Here is a 21632-nt window from a genome sequence, read left to right as displayed (position 1 = left end):
ACAGGAAGAGTCCCACAAGGCCTTCTTAGAAAATTGCTAGAGACTGACTTGAATCAAATAATAAAGAGAGAAATAAGTATGAGAAATGGATTTGTGGAGACCATTGGAAACATTTCACTATAGGACAAATGATTAAACAAACGCAGGGCCTGGGATTACTAAGTAGAATGCTGATGTCCTATGCCCTGAAATTAGAAATGAGTCTATTAATATACTTTAGAGACAAGGGGGAAGTCAAGTGGTATCGGATGCCTCAGCTGGGGTAGTGAAGGTGAAAGGAAATATCCTGAATGCTGTAGCAAATGCTGGAAGTCCAGCATATTTACAAGAAAGCAAATGCTAAGAAACACAAGCTTTTAGTAAAGTCAGTAGAAAAGGAGGTGCAGAGGACACAGGAGAAAGGATATAATATATATATATATATATATATATATATATATATATATATTTGCCTATCAGGGTACTAATAGGAACTATACGACATAACTGAAAATCAATGCAGTTATATATTAGAGTTGCCTACTAAATTAAAAAAGTTCAGTCTTCCTAAATACTTAAAGAACTGCAAATAAAAACTGAATGTATAGGAAAATATTTTTTAAATAACGGGAGTGCAGCTATATCTATCATACCAAAATGTAAATGAGTCTCATTGACTAAGAAAAAGATTAACACATGCACATTGGATTTTTACCTCTCTCCATATTTTTTCTCTCTTGTGTCTTAGAAGCCAAGGGCCTAGGAATTAACAGGATCAATACAAATCCAATGAAGAATTAAAGACTGAGAGAGAAAAGTAGAAAAAGAAATAAGAATGCATCAGGGAAAATGAGACAGGAACCACTCCCATGTTTTGTGAACTGTTTGCTGCTGGGTCAGGAGTGAATTTCTCAAAAATACGTTATATGATATAAAATCCTTTATGCAAAGCACAGAAGATTGAAGGGAGAAGTGTAGAACTGTCAGACTGTGGGAGGGACAAGAGCAATGAAATTGGTAGGTAGGACGAGGCACCATGTGGGAAGTCCTCAGACACGGGCAGGTACGCATGATGCTGCTGGCCATGGGAATCTACAGCTGAGTACACTGAATAGGACAGTGCCTGCATGTGAGTACAAGGTGAAACTGTCCTTCTGGAGTGTGGGCCATATCCCACACCCCACAAATATCATCTGGGAATTCGTTAGAAATTCAGATTTAGGTCTTACTCTAGACTTCAAAACTCTACTAAGCATCAGAAACTAGGATCTGCAGGCAGTTTGGGGCAGGTGTTGGTTGAGGTCCAACATTCTCAGTTTTGATAAACCTTTAGATGATGCCGGCACCCTCCAAGGCTGGAGAAGCAATGTTTTAGAAATTATCTGGGTTTGTGAGTTACTCAGAAGCAGTTTTAAAGTGTTGAGAAACTAGAACAGTGTAGCTAGAAGTACTCAGACAAGTTAAAAAAAAAGGGGGGGGGGAGATCTGGTAGCCAATTTTACATAAAAGAAGAGAATGGATACTGAACTAAGAATCGCTGGAAACAGATGTGTTTCCTTTTTCATGAAATTTCAAAATATCACTTCCATTTGTTATCATCGAAGATTTATAAAAGTGATTATCGAATGAAATTAAGTCAAAATACTATGGTTAAGTTTGCAATCCTCTTCCCCTTTACCCATACCCGCCCAAACAGCAATGGCAGCTTTTCTGCTGTTTTGTTAAATCAGTAAGATGTAACCATGCTAAAAATAATTTCGAACTTAGGGGGAGAGGGAGAGGTGAGCGAGCATACCTGCCAGACAAAATGAGGAGATTGGAAGGCAGTCTCCTATTATATTCAGCTTTCCCTGGTTATATCTCAAACAGCCCATTAGAAAGGACAAGACAAACAAGACGAAACAGGCAAGCCAGGAGGGCTCCTATGGGTCCAGTAATAAAAGCAGCCCCAGCAGCCTTCTGTGAAAGGACAGCTTGAGAACCACCAGAAGGGATAACGCATTGTGAAAGAGGAAAACCCCTTCTATACCTAAGAGCTGGCAAGTGTGAGCTTTAAGCATGATTGGCAAGGATTTAACCATATCCCATCATAACTCATTTTCCTTTAACAGAAATAATCAGAGCAATCACTATTTCCTTCATATTTCTAATTGTCTAATTCCCTCACTGAAGTCATTTTCATCAGACTGTACTTCCTTTCTTGTAACTTCCCAGGCAACCAGTTGTGTTTGGTTCGCTTTCCTCCCAGAGTTTCCTGGAGTCTCTTCAGCAGCTCCTGACATCCATCACAGCTGTGCTCTTAAGACATTATGTAAATTCCACTTCATTTTCTTCCTCCGCCTTGTTCTTTGGTGTTGAGCTGTTTTGAGCATTCCTGTCCCACCTCTTGCTCAGCTGGATTTCATTGTAACCACAGACACTTCTCATCAGCCCAGTCTTCTTCTAGGCACTCACAACATACTGACTCCTTCATTCCTCTATTTCCCCAGCCCCTTAAGTCAGTCTCACACATCCTCTATTAAAAATGCATGTGATGTAACACACTTAAACATCATATAAGGCCACATGACTGAGGCTTCGTTAAGTTATTTACTGCTACTATCTATGACTGTCTGAATGGCAGGGGGATCTGTTTGAGTTCCTGCTACTTTGGAATAGATTCTTTTCCCTACTATCCACATGATGCTGAGATATTTTAGCCCAGATTTCTTTTTTTTTTTTTTTTTTTTTTTTGGTTTTTCGAGACAGGGTTTCTCTGTGTAGCTTTGCGCCTTTCCTGGGACTCACTTGGTAGCCCAGGCTGGCCTCGAACTCACAGAGATCCGCCTGGCTCTGCCTCCCGAGTGCTGGGATTAAAGGCGTGCGCCACCACTGCCCGGCAGCCCAGATTTCTTAATGCTTTACTGATTATATTTCAACTCAAACAAATCTTCCAGAATATGTAAAAGAACACACACACACCCACCCACACACACACACACACCAAACAAACAAACAAAAACCAAACAGCAAAACAATCCTCCGTCATCTAAGGGATGTAAGCTTGTCATTAACTTCTGCCACCACCTGCTGGTCAGAAAGCTGCATGTCTCATGAGTTAACCGGAAAAGGAAGAGGCATTCGGGAGGCTTCAACTATTTTTGCATTACAGGATTACCTGGTAGCCCAGAAAGGGCGGGTTGTTTAAACATAAAGACTCCAAAGACTGTTTCTTACTGCATTCTGAGTTATACATTCTGTATTAGGTAATACTTTATTATTTTTATTACAAACAAGTTAGCGCTTAGGCCCCAAAGCCATGTTGACTATGAAATTTTAAGGGTTGTGTGTGTGTGTGTGTGTGTGTGTGTGTGTGTGTGAGACATATGATGAAAATATTTACGCAGGCTTTCAAACCATGCAGATTAGTATGAAAATTCCACCCTGGACCTTTGTAAAAGCTTTCATAATTTTAGCCAGGATTTGGGAGGTCCTCAAAGTTTTCTTCTCCCCAGTTGTTAATGCAGATGCTGTTGTCCACTTCCCTGTCAGCTCCTAAGGCAGGCATTGCACTTTAAATTTATTCCCTTCTTCACCCCCTTGTACTGCTCTTTAAATGTTTTGACCAGTCCTACTAGGAAACATGACATTTTTTGTTATTATTTGCTTCTTTCTACTGGAATTTTTCCAAAGAAGTAGGCTTTGCTAAAGTGAAAGGTGGGGGAGTCCAGTTAGTTAGAGCTGAAGGTTTTGCATTCATCAGAGGGTGCCTTGGTTCAATGATGTTGACCTTGGAGCTGCCTGGGGCAACAGGACTTTCTGTACTCAGCACTTCTGCTCCGACTGCTTCCTCCAGCTGCAGCATCCTTTAGCTATTTCTGTGTGACAAGAATTTCTTACTCACCTTCATGTCTCCACACAAAAGCCACCTTCTCAGAGAGGCTTCCGTGCCCTCCTAAGTGCACGCTGTGCACTCTTCATTTCCTTTGGAGATGGTCACAGTGTATGAATTTACTTATTAATTTTGATTTTTTTCTGTGTCTACCACAACAAAGCTCGCTGGGGACTGAGACCCAACTCCCTCACTCCCATCAGAGCTCTCTTGTCCCTACACCTTTGTCACAGAATAAGCAATCAGTACAACAGCTTAGTGAATGATTAGTTCAGACTTGTAGTGTGTGATCACATTTCAACTCATTTGTGAAGTCCCTTCTCTATATTAGTTATTCTGGATCCCTCTAGTCTTGTTTCACTTAATTTGTCATTTTATGTTGGATGAGATTAGTCAAACAAAGTATTAACACTTAGGAAAAAAATTATTTTTTTTGCCATATTTAAACTTAATTCTTATGCCTACTTTAATCTTTTTATTTATAAGTTTAATCTCAATATTTAACTTAAATTCAATCCAGGTTGGAGTATTAGCTGTCACAGAAGTTATCCATCTTCACAGTTTCTAGAACTGTCCATAATAGGATTGAAAACCCTGGGAATGGCATAAGTAATTGGAAATATGCCTGTTTCCAGACAAATGGCACAAGAGGTGAGGTAGACGATCTCCAAATGTCTGGGGTTTGGTTGTTATTCGACTTCAATGACTCACTTAAACGGGGCTTTTTATTCCCCTCTCGCTTTTTGAGGGGGACGCGAGCTCTCTGGCTAGCCATTATTTTCACCTTTGCTATCTGCTTATGAATGACCAGAGACAGATGTCAAAGGAAGGAGCTGTGCCCTTGGGCAGGTTTTCAGGAACGACCTCACCGGTATCGGGAACCAAGACTCTCTCTTTCAGGTGTTTTCCCAGTATTTCCCTCTGTCGAGCTAGAGGCCTGGATTTCAAGGAGACGTTTTGATCACCCAATTTTGATAAAATCGAGCCTCTCACAAAAATAAAAAGCTTCCATCACCGAGAAGCAGAACTGGAGGCTCCAGCTCTCTTTGGACAGGCTAGAGGGCCCGAAGAGTATTAAATTCTGTAAGATGCAGGGTCAAAAGTTTGGCTCTGAGCCGGGCGGTGGTGGCGCACGCCTTTAATCCCAGCACTCGGGAGGCAGAGCCAGGCGGATCTCTGTGAGTTCGAGGCCAGCCTGGACTACCAAGTGAGTTCCAGGAAAGGCGCAAAGCTACACAGAGAAACCCTGTCTCGAAAAACCAAAAAAAAAAAACAACAAAAAAAAAAAGTTTGGCTCTGACTCTCCCAGCTCTAATCTCTCTCTAGCATTTACAGAATTTCCTAACATCCTTTTCCCCCAGGATTGGAATATTTACTCCTCTGGGTAACACAGTGCACTTCTACCATTTAAGAACCCAGAACATTCTATCCTCTTACAATGTTTGTTAAGACATTTCTAGATTCCCTTCTGATATCACAGATGCCATGAAATGTGCCCTTTATAGCGAATTCTACTGTCCCTAGCAAGTCTTCATTCACAGTGTGCCCCTCTACAAAGGGTTGGTTCAGAAAACTACTTATTGTACCACATGGAAACGATCAGTTTTGTAGTACCTTAACCAGGATCAGCCAGGTCTGTCTACCCTCGGTGTCTTTAGCAAATACCGCACAGCAGATGCCTGAATCCAAAGTTACAAAGAACACATGCATCCTTTATAAAGCCATGATTCTACATTCTAGAACACACTCAACAATGACAGACATTCTTAGCATCTGGCGGCAGAGGGAACAGAGACTATGACCTCATAAACTCCCACTGGAACAAAGACTATGACTTCATAACCTTCCATTTATCAGTTTCCTCAAGAGCAAACGGATGCATCAGATAGTTAATTCCACTTTATAGTTTCCACTTATGAGGTCGTATTCACACATGCGGAGGAGAGCATTTTTTCATGATGCTCAGGCCGGCTCTCACCCTCATTTCAGTAAGCTGAGGAAATGCGGTGAAGACATCAATCAAAGGCTAAGCAAAACTAAAGCTCCTGCAGTGACTACATTTGAGGTTTTTCGTAGTGTAGCGTTTTCCCCAACAGCGGGATCAGTCTCTGCTGCGCACAAGGCCTGCTGAGCCTTGTGCATGAGCTGCACACGCGCAAATCCCTTCCAGGTGGGCGGGAATAGCACTCACCCCGCCTTTGGAACCAAGTCGTTTCCTAGGTGACCCAGCAGCAGCGGCGGCATCGACGCTCGATTGAGCAGGCCTGGGAGGGGTTCCCAGAGGGCCGTGCGCTCGGGGCCGCGGGTGCTGTCATGGCGGGTTTGTTGAAGAAGGTGAGCGAGTGGAGGTCACCGTGGTGCCGTGGTCGGGGCAGTAGGCAGCCGCGTCTCCCTCACGCGTGGGTGGAGACGCCAAGCCGACGGGGTTGGGGAGTGTTCCGCTGTCCTGGGAGGGGACGAGCGGGTTCGTGGTTCCGTCCGGAGGGGCGGCCGATCGGCGGGCGGGCCCTCGGCGGCCGGGCGGTCGCGGGAGCGCCGGGCTGGCTTTTCCGCGCGCGGTGACGCGTGGGATTACCGTAAATAGCAGGGCTGTGTTTTGTTTCTGAACAGACCACTGGCCTGGTGGGATTGGCTGTGTGCGACACTCCACACGAGGTAAGTACGGTGTGTGTGCGTGTGTGAGACCTTGGTCTTGCAAGGTTGTGTGTGTGTGTGTGTGTGTGTGTGTGTGTGTGTGACCTTGGTCTTGCAGGTTGTGTGTGTGTGTGTGAGTGTGTGAAGTACGGTGTGTGTGTTCGTGTGTGTGAGACCTTGGTCTTGCAAGGTTGTGTGTGTTCGTGTGTGTGTGTGACCTTGGTCTTGCAGGTTGTGCGTGTGTGTGTGTGTGTGTGTGTGTGTGTGTGTGTGTGTGTGTGCGCGCGCGCGCGCGGCAGATTTTTTACATTGCCTTTGCCGTGGCCTCTGCATTAAGACACTTTTCTTCTTGACCCTTTTCTTGGCATTTTCGTAGCTTCAGTTGTATGGGCTGTTCTCAGCGCCCTCCATGTCGGCATTTTCCTTTTCCACCCTTTCCCTGCCTTAAACATTTCTGCTTTGGATTTCACACACAGTGTACCCCACCCACCACCGTAACAGTTGCCTCCTTCAGTATCCATTGGGAAAAAGCAAAGCCAAACAAACCTCAACAGAAAATCCCGTCATTTCCCCGTCTTCAGCAATTACACCATTTCTCTCCTTCCCTGTATGCATAAACAACTGGAGTTACTAATATTTACTATCTGCACCTTCTTCTCGTTACCTCTTGAAAATACCTCAGCCAGACCTGGGGCAGAACTGTTCTTTTCAGTGTTATCCCCGATACCAGTGATGCTAAATCTAGTCAGTTCACATTTCTCTTAATTGTACCAAGAGTAGCATTGAAAATGTTTTTATTACATTTATTTATTTGTGCATGTGCCAGTGTGCGTAGGTCAGAAAACAGCTCTCTGAAGTTGGTTCTCTCCTTTCCCCGTGTAGGTCCTGGGAATCTAACTCAGGTCATCAGGCTGCAGGCCAGCACCTTTGAGTCTCCTGACCCAAGAGCAGCATGTTTGACATTTTTGATGCTCTACACTACGTACTTTGTTTACCTGGTGTCAGGGCTTCGAAGTATCCTGTTTTTTGTTTTTTTGGAGTTTGTTATTGTTTATTGTTTTTTCCCTAATCCTTTGCCCTTTCCAGTTGTTCCTCATTCCCCACTTTTATACTTTGTTGTGGTACTCATGACCCAGTTCTTAGACAGTTTTTAGGTTTGCTCTGTTCTCATTGAGTGGAGATTTCAAGCATTACCTATAAATGGTTAACTCTTCTGTTTCTATACCAAGTCCTGACCTCTCCTCTTATCAAGTCATGTATGTATGTATGTATACACACACATATGCTGTCAGTGAGCATCTTCACTTATATGTCAGGCAGGTAACCCACACTTAACATATCCACCTAAGATTTCCCATTGGAAATGAGACTGGATTGCTTGCATTATCTCACATCTCGCTACTTCAGTAAATCGTCTGGATTCGACTCTCGGAATATATCCAGATTTTGTATGCGCCTCTCCGCCTCCTTGGCTAGAACCACTTTTCTATCGCTCTCCTCACTCCTGTGATAATTTCATTACTTTGGTAACTACTATTCCTGACTTTTTTTTTTTTCAGCTGATTTGCAAGTGCTAAAATGTATCGGGTCATGCCACTTCTTTCTTTAAAACCTTCTCAATTTTAGGGCCCTTTTAGGGCTTCTCCAGATCACTGTGTAACAGACCACCGTCTGCTGATGTATCTTGTCTGTCCCAGGCTTCACAAAGATAAGATTTTGTAGTGTGTTCACTGCTAGAACTCTGACTAGTACATGGTGTGTAGTCAGTGCATAGTGAATGACTCTCTTGCATTCTTTATGCATTTGTACTTCAGACTTACTGTGGGGACAGAAGTCTCGGTTTTCTGTTTCTAATATTCTTCCTCTGTGGATTGTATTTCTCTTGATGGGCCCCAACTCAGAGTTCGAATGTTGTCGTTGATATTAGAATCTTTTACGTTCATATTTATTCCAATAATGAATTGTGCTGAGTTTTTTCTCTAACAGTCTCGTTTGATCTCCTCCATCCTCCTTTAGTTACCAGTACAGCTTAAGCCCTTGTTCTTGTTTAAACAATTGCAACAGCTTTATTACTGGCCTTGATTTGTTTCTTTCTTTAACTCATGACTGCCGGGTTAATTTTTCTAAAATCTGACTTAACCGCACCTTTTTCTTATGTCTTTTTAGTTCCCCACACAAAGAGGCCCAAGTTCTTTAACTTGGTATGTAGAACTACATGCAGTCTAACTCTTCCTCCCACCTTATCTCCTTGGTGTTTCTTTGGTATACTCATTTCTAGTCAGATGCTACCCAAATAAATGTGAGCACCAAACGTGTAAGCTATCTTAATGTAATTTTAAGTTTTCTAGAAATTACATTAGAAATTTTTTTTTAATATAAAAAACTAAAAGTGGTATGTGATTGTCATCCCAGCACTTGGGACACTGAGACAAGAGGACCTTCAGTTTGAGGGCAGCCCGAGCTATATAGAAGACGTTGTTTCAATGGGAAAAGAAGGTTTTTTTGTTTGTTTGTTTAAATTATTTTTTATGATTTAACGTAACATCTGGTATACTATCATTTTAGTATAGAATCAATATGAAAATAATGCTGATCTGCAGCCTCTTTTCCAGTCTGTTCTTCTTACACCATATCTCGGTCTGAGTGAGGTGCATTTCACGTACTCTACAGCTGTATTGGATGAGCAGCTGCTTACTGCATGGCACAGCTGTGAGTTCTATCCACTTCCTTTGTGGGTTTGGTGGTTTTTGCCATCTAGTCCTGTGTTCCTTTGCATGCAAATTGCTTCTTCCAACACCTTCGAGTTTTCAACTCCCTTTCTCCCTCTAAGGTGACTCAGATGCATCTTTTTTTTTATGAACCTCTCTGCTTTCTGCTAAAGTGATTCTTCCTTTCTAGGATGCTAATATTGAGGTGGAGACACTCTGTGGCTGGTACTGTTCTGATCTAACATCCTATACATTCTCTACATTTTATGATAAGGAATGAGGGCATCTAGATAGAAGCAGCTTGTCCAGGCAACTAGGCAGCGGAGCTCTGTGAATGCAGGTAATCAGTTTAGTGTTGTTTAGTACTACCTCTCTGCTCTGTATCTTACCCCAGCCTGCCTTAAATGGATTTTGTGTTTTATGTTGTTTATCATGTTCTCTTGTTTTTTTTTTTTTACCAGTCTCTTCTATATAGAAAGCATTTGATCCATGTCCAGTCTGTCTGTATATCCAAACAGCACATGGTACTTTACATGGCAGCACTGGAAAAAAATCCATTCTTACTGAGAAAAGAAAACTGTTGTTAAGAAGTGTTGATTGCTTGTGATTACGGAAATGCTTAGGTGGAGGGTCTGCATGGATCTTGTTTGAGAGGACTGCTCTGGTTTACATCTGTATTTTGACATAATGATGTCAGAATCTGCTTTCACTGTGCGAAGTGTCCCAGTTTGGATAATAAATTAGATAGACACTTTTTTCTTTGCATTGTCCTATGCTGACCATTCTTATTCTCATCTGAATTTCTGTAAGACTAGATGCATTCTCTTTTATCCCAAAAGATAAAAATATTTGTTTTTAGTTTATTTGATACTCATGTGTATGAGTGTTTTGGTTGCATGTATGTCTGTGTACACTTGTGTGCTGGGTACCGGTGAAGAGGGTGTCACATCCCCTAGGACTAGGGTCACAGATGGTTGTAAACTGCTCTGTGGATGCTGGGAATAGAACCCATGTCCTCTAGAAGAGCAGCCAGTGCTCTTTGACACTGAGCCATCTCATCACTGCCCCCACCCCAATCTTTTTTTTTAAACCCTCAAAATTTGAATCAGATTGAAACTTATTAAAATACTGTATAAAAATGAATATATGCGCTATATTCATAAATTTGAGAGGATAAGAATTAAAAGAATGCCAAAATTAAGAGTTTAAATCAGATCACAACCTTTCAAATTTCTTAAAAAAATTCAGTGTACTGAGTTTAGATCCCTAGCAATCACTTAAATGCTGTGTGGGTGTGGCAGCATTCAGAAGACAGAGGAAGGATCCCCTGAGGAAGTTCCAGCTAATCCAGTCCTGTTCATGAGCCCTGGGTTCAATCAGGAAACCCCACCTCAATAAATAAAGTGGAAAGAGATGGAAGTAGATTCCCAACATCAAACTGAGTTCTCCACACACACAAGGTACACCTATACATTCATAAACACCTATATGCTTACACATGCAAACATGCATGCAGATGCATGTATACTGCATACACATGTTATCCAAAGTCTCCGAATTGTAGGTTCCTGTAAGATTACAAACAAGTTCCATACTTCCTTATTCCAAGAGGAAAGAACAGAGCACAGTTAGAACCACATCAAAGCAAAACTAAAACCCAACAGTGTAAATAGTGTAGGGTCTGACATCTGTTCTGGAATGTACTTAGGATCTTCTGGGCGCTAGAGAGCTTGGAGTAGACCCACTCCTCAGGCTATGCCATCCACAGTACAAACAGCTTGTCTGGGAGGCTCAGGCTGCTCCTTCCAAGTCTGCTGCTGTCCTTGGTGGTCTTGCCATATTCCTGGCATCTCTGATGTGCTCTGTACCATTTGTAGTACCCATTACCTCAAGATGAGGAATTCTGCCTTAATAAAGATTAGATTTCCAAAGAAGGCCATTAGATACAATTTAGTTTTAATTTAGCTTATTATTATACTTTTGATATATGTGCACACAATTTTTATATGTATCACAGCTAGGAAGAATTTCCATGTTTGTATTCCACTTTTCCTTAGGTTGTACAGAGTGAGATTGAGCATAGATATGAATTTTAGTAAAGCACAGTTTATAATTGTGAATCCTCTTTTAGTTTTTCCTGTGAGATACTTAACATATGTTCTGTGTATTCTGGTGGTATTTTAACTTACTGAAATGTGTATGGTTTGTCTTTTCAGAGGCTAACAATATTGTATACAAAGATTCTTGATATTATGAAGCAGTTCCCTAAACATGTAGCCTACAGAAAATACACAGAACAGATCACCATTGAGAAGCTGGATATGGTCAAAGCGGTAAGTAGCTAAGTCAGTTTGTTTGTGTTGGGTTTATACATCCAGGAAGACATTTAAGGAATATTTTCAGTCGCTTACTTAGCTCTTAATGTGTACTCTCTCCTTCCTTCAGTGCTATTCTGCCGTCTTTTCTCCTTTGCATTCAGCAAACACCCGTATTTTGATTGATTTCTGTGTGTGAAGCACTATTAGAGGACAGGAATAAAACTGGATCCATGACCTGAGGTGACATTGCAGGTGTCCTTTATACCTCTTCTCCTTGTCTAGTTGTCAGTGACTTTTTACCTCTTACTGTAGAAGCATCCATCTTGATTTCCAGTCACCGTAGAGAAGAACAAAAGCACAAGAGAATTGTGTCATGGTGAGGTGACAGAAAGCTGTCAAAGTAATTATTTTAGAAAGTACTTGGTCCTTGGTCATGCAGGCCTGTAAGCCTCAGCTTCTAGGGAAGCTGAGGCAGGAAGATCACAAATTCATGTCACCTTGGGCTACAGAGGAAGCTTAGAGCCAACCTGGGTAACTTTATGAGACTTTGTTTCAAAATAAAAAGCTGGAAGTATGGCTTAGTGGTAGAGTTCTTAGTATGTATGAGCCCTAGATTCAATGGCTTTGTTGTACAGGAAGAGGGCCACACTTGGTTTTCTTACCTACTCAGAAGCTCCACTGAAGAGTGTTAATACTGGAACTGAGTACTTTGTTCCCAGAAAGCTGTATGTTACAGCTATAATATGTAGTATTGCTTTATTTAGACATAAATCATCACTGGAAATAATTGGAGTTAAATAAACTCACAAGGCTGGGACCCTGATCCTGTAAGGACTAGTATACATTTAGAAATAGACACCGACAGTCAGGACTTGCCCCTTGCCCATGAGCCCAGCGAGTGAAGGATGTAGGAGTGAGTGCATAGCAAGGTGCCAGCTGTCTGTGACTTCAGGGAAAAACAAACCCTCACTAGACCCAATTATATTGTCACCTTGACTTTGGACGTCTGCTCTCTACAACTACAAGAAAAGTCTGGGTTTTTGTGTGCTTAATGGTGTTAGGGATTGAACCTAGGTCCTCACACAAGTAAGGCAAGCATACCGTATGTATCCCAACCCCTGCCTTTTACTTTGTGTGTTGACACAGGGTTTCACTAAACTGCCGAGGATGGACTTGAACTGAACTCTGTATATGACTCAGGCATGCCTAGAATTTGCAGTCCTTCTGCCTCAGTACCCAGAATAGGCGAGGTCACACATCTGTATCATGAGGCTCAGCGGAAATTTCTAATGTTTAATTCAATCGGTCTATGTATTTTGTTATAGTGAACAACCAAGTGGAGCCTTCCACAGCTTTAAATCACAGTGCTGGGTGGGAGACCATGAGAGAACTGCCACTTTCCTAGAATCGTCAAACTGTGGCTGAGTTTTCACCCCCATGGTTACTTCACAGACTGTAGAATTCAAAAACTGTTCATCTGGGCACAAGTGATAACAGCATATGTATTATTAGGTTATCAAAATGCCAGTCAATGAGACCTCTTTCTTTTTTTTTTTTTTTTTTGGTTTTTCGAGACAGGGTTTCTCTGTGTAGCTTTGCGCCTTTCCTGGAACTCGCTTTGGAGACCAGGCTGGCCTCGAACTCACAAAGATCCGCCTGGCTCTGCCTCCCGAGTGCTGGGATTAAAGGCGTGTGCCACCACCGCCTGGCTGAGACCTCTTTCTTATAGTTAAACAGCATCTGAGTTTTAACTGATCCTTAGCTTGCCAAGTCTGGAAGTAACTTACAAACTCAGTCTTTGAAGGAGGTTAATGGTAGCTTTATTTGTTTGAGGCACATGAACTGATGTCTTTTTCCCTCACAGAATGAGAATGTCCCTGCTTCTCAGAGGTGAACTGTTCCCCCGTGCCTTTGATTCTTCCTCAGCTTTCCCTCTCAGTGATCTTTGTCTGTTTATCCTGTCGGTTTTCTTGTTCCCCTCTTCCATTTGTCACTGCTTTCAGTAGTCTGAGGTACTTAGTTGGTTCCCATCTTACAAGAAAAAAATGTATCTCAGTATTTTTTTTTTCACTTACTATGTCTTTATATCATTTCACAGTCAATGTCAGAGTTCGCTGCTGTCACCTCTTCACTTAGGGACCTGAAACCTTTGCTCTGCTATTTCAGCTGCCTCCAAACTATTTATTTGTAGTCCCATCTTACTTTGTGTCTCATATTGCTTATGAAGAATGCGTCCTCAGTATGTAAATCTAACATCTTTTTCCTCTTGAAAAATCATCCTGTGCTTTTCTGTGTTGTGTTTCTGAAAGGCTCAGCTTCGGGAGCTTCTTCATGAGCTGGGTATATGAAGCTCAGCTTTAACTGGTGGATTTAGAGGGAGAGTCCTGGTTGCGGGTTGATTTTGGCTTGGTCTGTAAGGTCTGCTGAAGTCTAGCTTTTGTTTATCTTAATCCACCCTGTCATTTCCTGTTAGGTCTTAAACTTCAGCAGCTTCAGGCTGCTGGCAGTTCTGTTGAGTCCATGCAGCTTTATTTTGGGGGTCACTTTCTTTTCTCTCTTGAATGCCCCTTACCTTGTCTAACTGGTTTGAATATGTCTGCTCCAAGATCTAGGTGTTCCTGGGCGTGTAGCTCAGAGTTGAACATTGCCTCACATGTGCGAGGGCCTGGTTCTGCTTTCCCATACCATCAAAAGTACAAAGTTGCTATCATTAACACTCTTTTCATTTCAATTTATGGGACAAAACCCACCAGGATAATGACTAAACAGTTTAGTCTATTAGAAAAGAGTTTCTTTAGATAGTCTAGGTACCATATTAGCAATTTTCTTAAAGAATAATGTACATGAAAAATATATAGAAATTGTAAGTGTAGGGCTTGATGGCTCTTCAGAATTAACACATTCTAATTAATATCATACAAAAAAGTGACCTTTATGTCACCAAATCATTTATCCAAGTTACTACCCTCCAATTGATAGCTACTATTTTGATTTTTAACATAATAGATTCATTTTGCCTATTTCTAAACTCTGTAGGAATGGAATGATCTTCATACACCCATTCATGTCTGTTTTTTCATACTTAATAGTATATTTGAGGGAATCATCTGGGTTGCTACATATAATTATAATTTGTGTGCCATATAGTATTCTGTTATATCTCAGCACCATAATTGATGGATCAGTTCCATTGGTGGTGGTCATTTAGGTCATTTCTAGTGTGGGGCTGTAATTTATGATATTTGTGACATTTTTGAATATATAATTTATTTATTATGCATTGTTTGATATAGACCCAGAAAAGGAATTTTTTTTCTCATAGCATTTTATTGTTTAATTCTTTTACTGGTGGTATAGAAAATATTTACAAAAATAAAATATTTGAAAATCTGTTTTAGAAAGACTAAATAATGTATCATATGTCTTACCTTTGCTAAGTATGTCAATATTTAATAGTTTTTAATATTAAGATAGAAGTAATCAAATAGTAGAGAATGAAATGGATTTCCAAAAATCAAATTTTTGGTTGAAAAAAATAAGAGCATGGTGAGAGGAAAAACTGCTTGTTGGAAGAGCTTTTATATATAGCTTTTTGACATGTAGGATATTAAAATATTCAGATATGCTTCTATGTATAATTTTCTTTTTCCTTTCTCCTTAAAACTGTAGGAACCAGATGTTAAAAAATTAGAAAACTTGCTTCAGGGTGGTGAAGTAGAAGAGGTGATTCTTCAGGTAAAGAAACATTGAACATTTAGTGTTTGGGCATCTCTTGCTGGTTTGGGCATCATTGACTTGCAGCTGATGGCTAAGTGAGAATGTGGGTGAAGTTTGAAAGCCGCTGTTAGCGATGAAGGATGGGCTTTATGTCTCTAAGAGCTTGTGAACACTAACTTCTGCAGATTTCATTCTCAGAAGTCAGAGCTGACCTTTCTTGGTGGTGACTGTGTGACTCTGAAGCTTGAATTTTGTAATACTCAACCTTTGATGGTAGAATACCTCATGATTTAGAATCCTGATTGTGAAAATCTGAGTTCTAGTAGTTAACTTCCAGGAATTACTCTGATAATACCTCTTGAATAATCAATCAAATAATCTTATTTTCCAATTTCCTTTTATTAATAGGCTGAAAATGAGCTGAGTCTGGCAAGGAAGATGCTGCAGTGGAAGCCATGGGAGCCGCTGTTGGAAGAGCCTCCTGCCAACCAGTGGAAGTGGCCAATATGATCACTGTGTCTGATGGTTGATGCAAATTAAATGTGCAATTAAATGCTCTGTTATACTAAACCGTGTCCGTGTTATTGACATCTTATAATTAAGAAAAGTAGTGTGTGTGTCCTACTACCGAGACATGCTTAGGAGACAACACTGTATGGTAACGGGCCTGGGAATCCTTTCACACTGGCTTTCTGTTTCTCCTTTCTGAGGTCACACAATGGGCTTGCTGTGCCTTTGTCGTTCCTCACTGGATTTCTCCTGTCGTTTTTGAGCATCTTTGACATTTCACCAACAGTGCTACTATAGCTTTGTTTAGTGGAGGGGACTTTATTGGTGTTTGCATAGGAATTGCTGGTAGCTAATGTGTAAATGTGACAGTAACAGTCTCTGAACCTTGAACATGAATACCAGTCACTCTTCTCAGTACTTAACTAAATCACTCCACTCTTCAGAGTGGGATGCTGTAGTTTATCTCTACTGCTGGTAAGAAAACCAGAAGCCACCCAAGTGATGTGACCCTGTAAAATAAGACGTGCTGGAGGGACGGAGGCCCTGAGGATACTAACCCCTAGGGTAACATAAGCAGCGTGTCTCTAGAACTCATACTCCTAGCGGGCTCAGTTATGTTGCTCTTTGCTAACACACTTGGATACGATAGTCACCCAGCCTTGGTATGTTCCAAACATACCAAGGTCCTCTTTCCATCACTTGTCTGTCAAAGTACCTGAGCTGAAGCAGTCACTGGAAATTGTGTGCCAAGATCTTTATATTGGGCATAGACAATTATAGGAGTAGCTGTCTGCACGATTCTGTGTCTTAATCTACCCTTTGCACTTGTTACCTTTCTAATAGCCCACACAACCTTACACTTGTGTTCAGTCTTCAATTCTTTTCTCATTTATTTTACAAACATCCAGATTAAGTGTCCTGATTTCACAGATGGTTCTGTTTGTCTTAGACTTACCATTGCTGAATGTCTTCTGGACTAATTTGAATAGTTTTCACAATGGCTTCTTTCAGTTTTCTCAGTAGCCTCCCAATAACTCATATTTAAATTCTTACCATATTCCAGGTTGCTTCCAAAGAGAAGCCAATCAGATTTAGTTGTGCAGACAAGAAACTGATCTTCAAGTTTGGTATCCCCTGCCCTTGCTTTGCACATCTGGACTTAATGCCGAATATTTCAGTTACTGGGCAGTCTTTGTTTTTGAATGAAAATGGCGTCTACCTAACAAAACCAAAGATGTATTAAGCTTGGAATGATTGTGAATGGGTGTATAATGATTTGATAAGGATGACAGGTATATTCGAGGGCTATCCTGGACAAACAGCATATGGCACCCTAGTAGAGTAAGCTCTGGGGGCTGCCACTTACTGGAGGCCACAGTCTGTTGAGTGTGATGCCACCAGGAGGCAGTTTTCATTGTGCCCTTTTAGCCCCATTCTCCCCTCACCTTTCTCTCAGATTTGCAGGCTAGAAGAAAAAGCTTGTCTTTTGCTTTCTCCCTTTCTTAAGAAACAGTAGAGTGAGCCTGAGTGTCTTCAAAATGACAAAAGTAAAAATCTGTGGGGCAATTCTCATGTGAAAGCTGGTATCAGCTGGAGTCTCTATAGTTATGCAAGTGATGTCCCTATAGAAGCATGTGGTGGGCCATAGTGATAAGTGCCCAATTGCTAAGTATCACACGTTTTTGTTTATGTTCAGTAGCTTCCATTTTCCATACAAACTTGTTCAGTGAGGTCCTAAATTGTACATTCAGATTGATAATGTATTTGAAAGTCGCTTTGGAGGGCATCAACTAAAACTGGTTAGTGAAATGAAGTCATGCAAAGAGCTGACTTCGCACAGTCTGCCTCTGTGTTCACACGTATGTGTGCTTGGGAGCCATATGACAACTTGGGGTGTGTTGTTCCCTAGGTACCATTCACCTTATTCTTTTAAATTTTTTTTTTCATTTTACTGCTTTTTTTGGACAGAATATCTCGCTGACCTGGAAAGGTTCCCCAGCATTGGAATTACAAGCATGTGCCATCAACCTTGGCTTCTTTTGTTTTGTAAACATGGGTTCTGGGAGTCAAATTTAAGGTCTCACAAATCAAGCACTCTACAGACTGCTCTTCTCCCAGGTACCCAGTGTGAAGTCCTTGTTTATTCATGGTACATGTGCAAGGAGACTCAACAAAAGTGCTCCTAAGAGTTCTACCCGGGAGGGACACAGACTAGGCCGATGCTACCAGAACATTCCTCCATGAACGTGGCCGTGAGGAATTGGAACATAGCAAATCACATGAATAAAGACAAAGTATGTTTGGAAAATGCCATAGAACTCACAAATTGTGTTCGCCACACTGCTAGTTAATTTTCAAAGCAGTCTTTGTAGTTTCACAGTAGCATATAATCTTTTGGTGGCATATCTAAATGTAATTGATGATATATTAATTTCTGTTTTTTGATGACTAAATTGTAAGATATATTATTGGGTTTCATGACTGTGTGTGTGTGTGTGTGTGTGTGTGTGTGTGTGTGTATCTTGTACGTTTCTTAGAGATAAACATACTACCTTGTTACAGAATGTCACATTTTACTGTCTGAGCATGGGTTCCTTTTCTTCAGGGTACAACAGGACCACAAATCTTTTAAGTTTTAAAAATCAATGGAATAGAAAGTTTTCCCATAGCTCGTTTGTAAGTAAAACAAACCTAAGTCGATACAAGGCTGTTTCTGATCTATATCCCATTTTAATATGAATAAGCATCTTTATCACAGAAGAGTCGATGTATTTGATTTGGGGTTGAAGAGGTATTGCTTAATACTATGTCCCCACATTCACCTTCCAAAATTCAGTGAAATGTTGAATCTCAAACATATCTAATGTACTTCAAAAATTTCAGGAAAGTGATGATGGGCCTTCACAAGTTCACAAATGATGCAAATTTAATCCAGAGATAATTTCCAAAACAATTTTCAGGTCCTTAGTGTTGTAAATAATTATTCTAATTTTTTTCCTACTTAGCCATTTTTATCAACATACATTTCCATATGGAGTTACTTTGAAATGCTTGATTTCATAAGGCCACTAGATGGCATCTTTGTAAAAGTGGGAGCACATGAAAAGAAAGCTTATAAATAAATGCCAAGGTGACTGAAGGTAGATAAGTCATTCTGAACAAGACCTAAGCAAGTGCACAGATTTAGGATGAAAAGTAAATCAAAAGCTTTAGGATGGCACTGTTTTCATTTTGTAATTAGTACTATTTTTCTATCACCATTTTCATTCAGGGGACATTGACACATAGCCATACACTTTTTTATGTGTTTGTGAGAGAGAAAGTGAGTGTGTTCTCTTGATGTATTTAGTAAGCTATTCAAGCTACATAGACCGTCTAAGAAAAGTACACTCTAAGAAAGCCTGTTGTACAATTTAGCATATAAAGTTAAGTTCATAGTACATTCTCAATACGTTATTAGGACAGGTTGTGGATGTCAGGCTACACTTAGGAGTGGTAAGGACATGAACCTTTCTGCTGCCTGCTTTTTGCTCCATTTCTCACCTCTATTCCTAACCGTAGTGCTTTCATTACTGCCCCTAACAGGAGGACAAGGAATGATAAACCTTTGAAGTGAAGGGGTGGGAAAGTGAGTGTTAGTGGAGAGGTGAATGGAATTGTAGCAACAAGGTATACAGATGAAGACAGTGACTCGTGTGAATGAGGGAGTGGACTGTTGAACAAGTTTTTAGTTGTATTAATTAAACACCAGAGGATGTTGAACACAGCAGCACATCGTAGGGGTTTAAAATCTGGGCTGGGTTTAATCCTGGCTCTCTCATCAAATCTTTGTGTATTTGCTCACTAGTACACTAGTGCTAATAGCAGTCCCTCAATAGAATCGTTGCACTGACTATTCAAAATACAGATATGGTCCTTAATGGCACTACTTACTAAACATTAGCTGCTATTATAGGATAACCACATGAAATTTGTGCAGGGAACATATTTGATCTTTTCTCCAAAACTGTGATTTTAAAACTTTAAAGAATTTGATGATAGAAAACCAAAACAAAACAAAAGCTTTGCTTTTCCTGACTTATAAAGAGGAGTATTTAATAGTTCTTCTTTTCTTGTTCTCTCTGGCTGCCAGGAAGCTACAGCAAGGGTAGAAACTGGACAAAAGTAAGCAGACAGTCACTGTTGTAATCTTGTATTCTTTTATCATCTCTGTCTCTCAGTGTTCATATTTGCATTTTTAAAGAAAATCATCTGTGAGTTTAGACTGTTACAGACTGCTTTTTCAAAAGTGTAAAGGCTCCTGGAGGAGAGAGGTTAACTTCGAATCATCTTAAGGTCTAGGTTCCCGGCAGCTAACAACCTTCACTTTTGTCTTCTCCCCATTTGCTCTTGCTGATGGATTCCTTTGCAACTGCGCGGGGGCGGTGCCCTGGCGGAGGAAGCTGCCAGTTGCTAGGATACGGCCAGCAACAGAACATCTAAGCAGGAAGAAGCCGCTTCTGAGGACTGGAGAAACCTTTTGGTCTGTATGTAACAGCTGTGTTTCTTGAGCAGGTAAGGGGACACATTTGGCGTCCCTCCTGGAGATGACTGCTGGTTCTAAATGGGGGTGACTCTGGTTTATGGACCTTACAGGGGTGCCAATTTCGGTTGGGCACCAGGACTATCTGGTCAGGAGATAATGCTGAACAAAAACCTTACAAAGCACCACACCTCTTTTTGCCGCTTCTCTAGTTACTTCCTCCCCCGCCCCACCCTCGATTATGATATCGTCAATCAACACAGGGTCAAGATGGGAGGTGTACCTCACTCTGCCTCCTGGGTGCTGATCATGGTAATGCTAGAGAAGGAGAGGAAGGTGCCTGGATCTGGCCTTCTATGGAGACCGTTTCCAGTCTGCAAGGAATTCAGGGCCTTTGGACTTTCCTCAGCAGGCATACTGCTTCCCTCCATTCCTCATCTCACCTCCTAATAAATACTTCAGTAAGCCTTCTTCGTAGAAGGCAAGGCAGGCCCTCTGCCTCACTGGTATTCCAGATGCAGCAGGCTTTAAACGGGAAGAAATGAAATCATGCACTAGAGGTGAAAGTGGCAGAGGTTTTATATTTAATTTTAATAGCTATTGTGTTTTATTTTTAAATCATAAGACTAAAACCTTTTTGAATAGATAATAAATGAAAATGAGGGAAATTCTTCACTCTTGGAGATGCATGCCTCTTAGCACTGGAGAGTTAAGGCCAGCCTTCATTAAATAGTGATATGCTTTATCACAGTAAACAGCACGACAGACGGTCTGTCTTATTCACTGTTCTATTGCTGTGAAGAGACACCATGGCCAAGGCAACTCTTATAAAAGAAAGCATTTAATTGGGGGCTCTCTTACAGTTTCAGAGGCTTAGTCTATTATCATCATGGTGGGGAGCATGGTGGCATACAGGCAGGTGCTGGAGCAGTAGCTGAGAGCTACATCCTGATCCACAAGCAGGGAGAGAGAGAGGAGAGAGAGAAAGAGAGAGAGAGAGAGAGAGAGAGAGAGAGAGAGAGAGAGAGAGAGAGAGAGAGACAGACAGACAGAGGCTGGACCTGGCATGGGCTTTGAAAACCTCAAAGCTCACCTCCAGTGACACAATTCCTCTGACAAGGCCACACCTTCAAATCCTTCTAATCCAATCAAAGAGTTCTACTCCCTGATGACTAAGCATTCAAATATATGAGTCTATAGGGGCCATTCCTATTCAAATCACCACATGCTCTAACAACGAAAACTTGAATAGCAAACATCTTTCACCTGCGCATTTCCCTCCTCTCCACCATTCATCTTCCAGAGGTGTTCAAAGTGTATGTGTTGTGTCGCTGACAGGAGTGCACACTGTTCTGTGTTAATACTGTATATCC

At 41.1% G+C, this 21632-nt stretch overlaps 3 protein-coding genes across 6 annotated transcripts in view; 2 read left to right on the top strand and 1 right to left on the bottom strand.

Annotated features, from left to right (window-relative positions):
* Asb15 (ankyrin repeat and SOCS box containing 15) overlaps positions 1–6154 on the bottom strand; it is a 49268-nt gene extending 43114 nt beyond the window's left edge. The window contains exon 1 of the mRNA XM_052719533.1: positions 6042–6154. The gene's annotated coding sequence lies outside the window, so the exon portion shown is untranslated. The remainder of the gene's footprint in view (positions 1–6041) is intronic.
* On the top strand, positions 6095–15797 carry Ndufa5 (NADH:ubiquinone oxidoreductase subunit A5). Of its 4 annotated transcripts, none has more exons than XM_052719537.1 (6): positions 6490–6505; positions 9097–9193; positions 9383–9532; positions 11409–11525; positions 15180–15245; positions 15636–15797. In XM_052719537.1, the coding sequence occupies exons 3-6, from the start codon at positions 9527–9529 to the stop codon at positions 15735–15737; spliced, it is 291 nt and encodes a 96-aa protein (XP_052575497.1). In that variant the 5' UTR covers positions 6490–6505; positions 9097–9193; positions 9383–9526; the 3' UTR covers positions 15738–15797. The 4 variants fall into 4 exon arrangements, with proteins under 4 accessions (XP_052575495.1, XP_052575498.1, XP_052575497.1 ...); XM_052719536.1 differs by lacking the exon at positions 6490–6505 and adding an exon at positions 8667–8685; XM_052719535.1 differs by lacking the exons at positions 9097–9193; positions 9383–9532 and adding an exon at positions 6095–6184 and having other exon boundaries at positions 6461–6505.
* Positions 15798–20101: 4304 nt separating this feature from the next.
* Positions 20102–21632, top strand: part of Iqub (IQ motif and ubiquitin domain containing) — a 70184-nt gene continuing 68653 nt past the window's right edge. Inside the window, exon 1 of the mRNA XM_052719532.1 lies at positions 20102–20291. The gene's annotated coding sequence lies outside the window, so the exon portion shown is untranslated. The remainder of the gene's footprint in view (positions 20292–21632) is intronic.

Source organism: Peromyscus californicus, unplaced genomic scaffold (genome assembly GCF_007827085.1).
Source record: "Peromyscus californicus insignis strain IS unplaced genomic scaffold, ASM782708v3 Scaffold_6__1_contigs__length_162567912, whole genome shotgun sequence".
Lineage (NCBI taxonomy): Eukaryota > Metazoa > Chordata > Mammalia > Rodentia > Cricetidae > Peromyscus > Peromyscus californicus.
Note: the sequence above shows the minus strand (reverse complement) of the source record. Positions and strands in the feature narration are given on the sequence as shown.

What these genes read in the sequence shown, in the direction of transcription:
- Ndufa5 (XM_052719535.1), top strand. Translation starts at nt 6,164, where the DNA reads ATGGCGGGTTTGTTGAAGAAG. An exon ending in TGGCGGGTTTGTTGAAGAAG is followed by an intron (nt 6,185 to 6,460) that starts GTGAGCGAGTGG and finishes GTTTCTGAACAG; the next exon opens with ACCACTGGCCTGGTGGGATT. An exon ending in AGCTGGATATGGTCAAAGCG is followed by an intron (nt 11,526 to 15,179) that starts GTAAGTAGCTAA and finishes TTAAAACTGTAG; the next exon opens with GAACCAGATGTTAAAAAATT.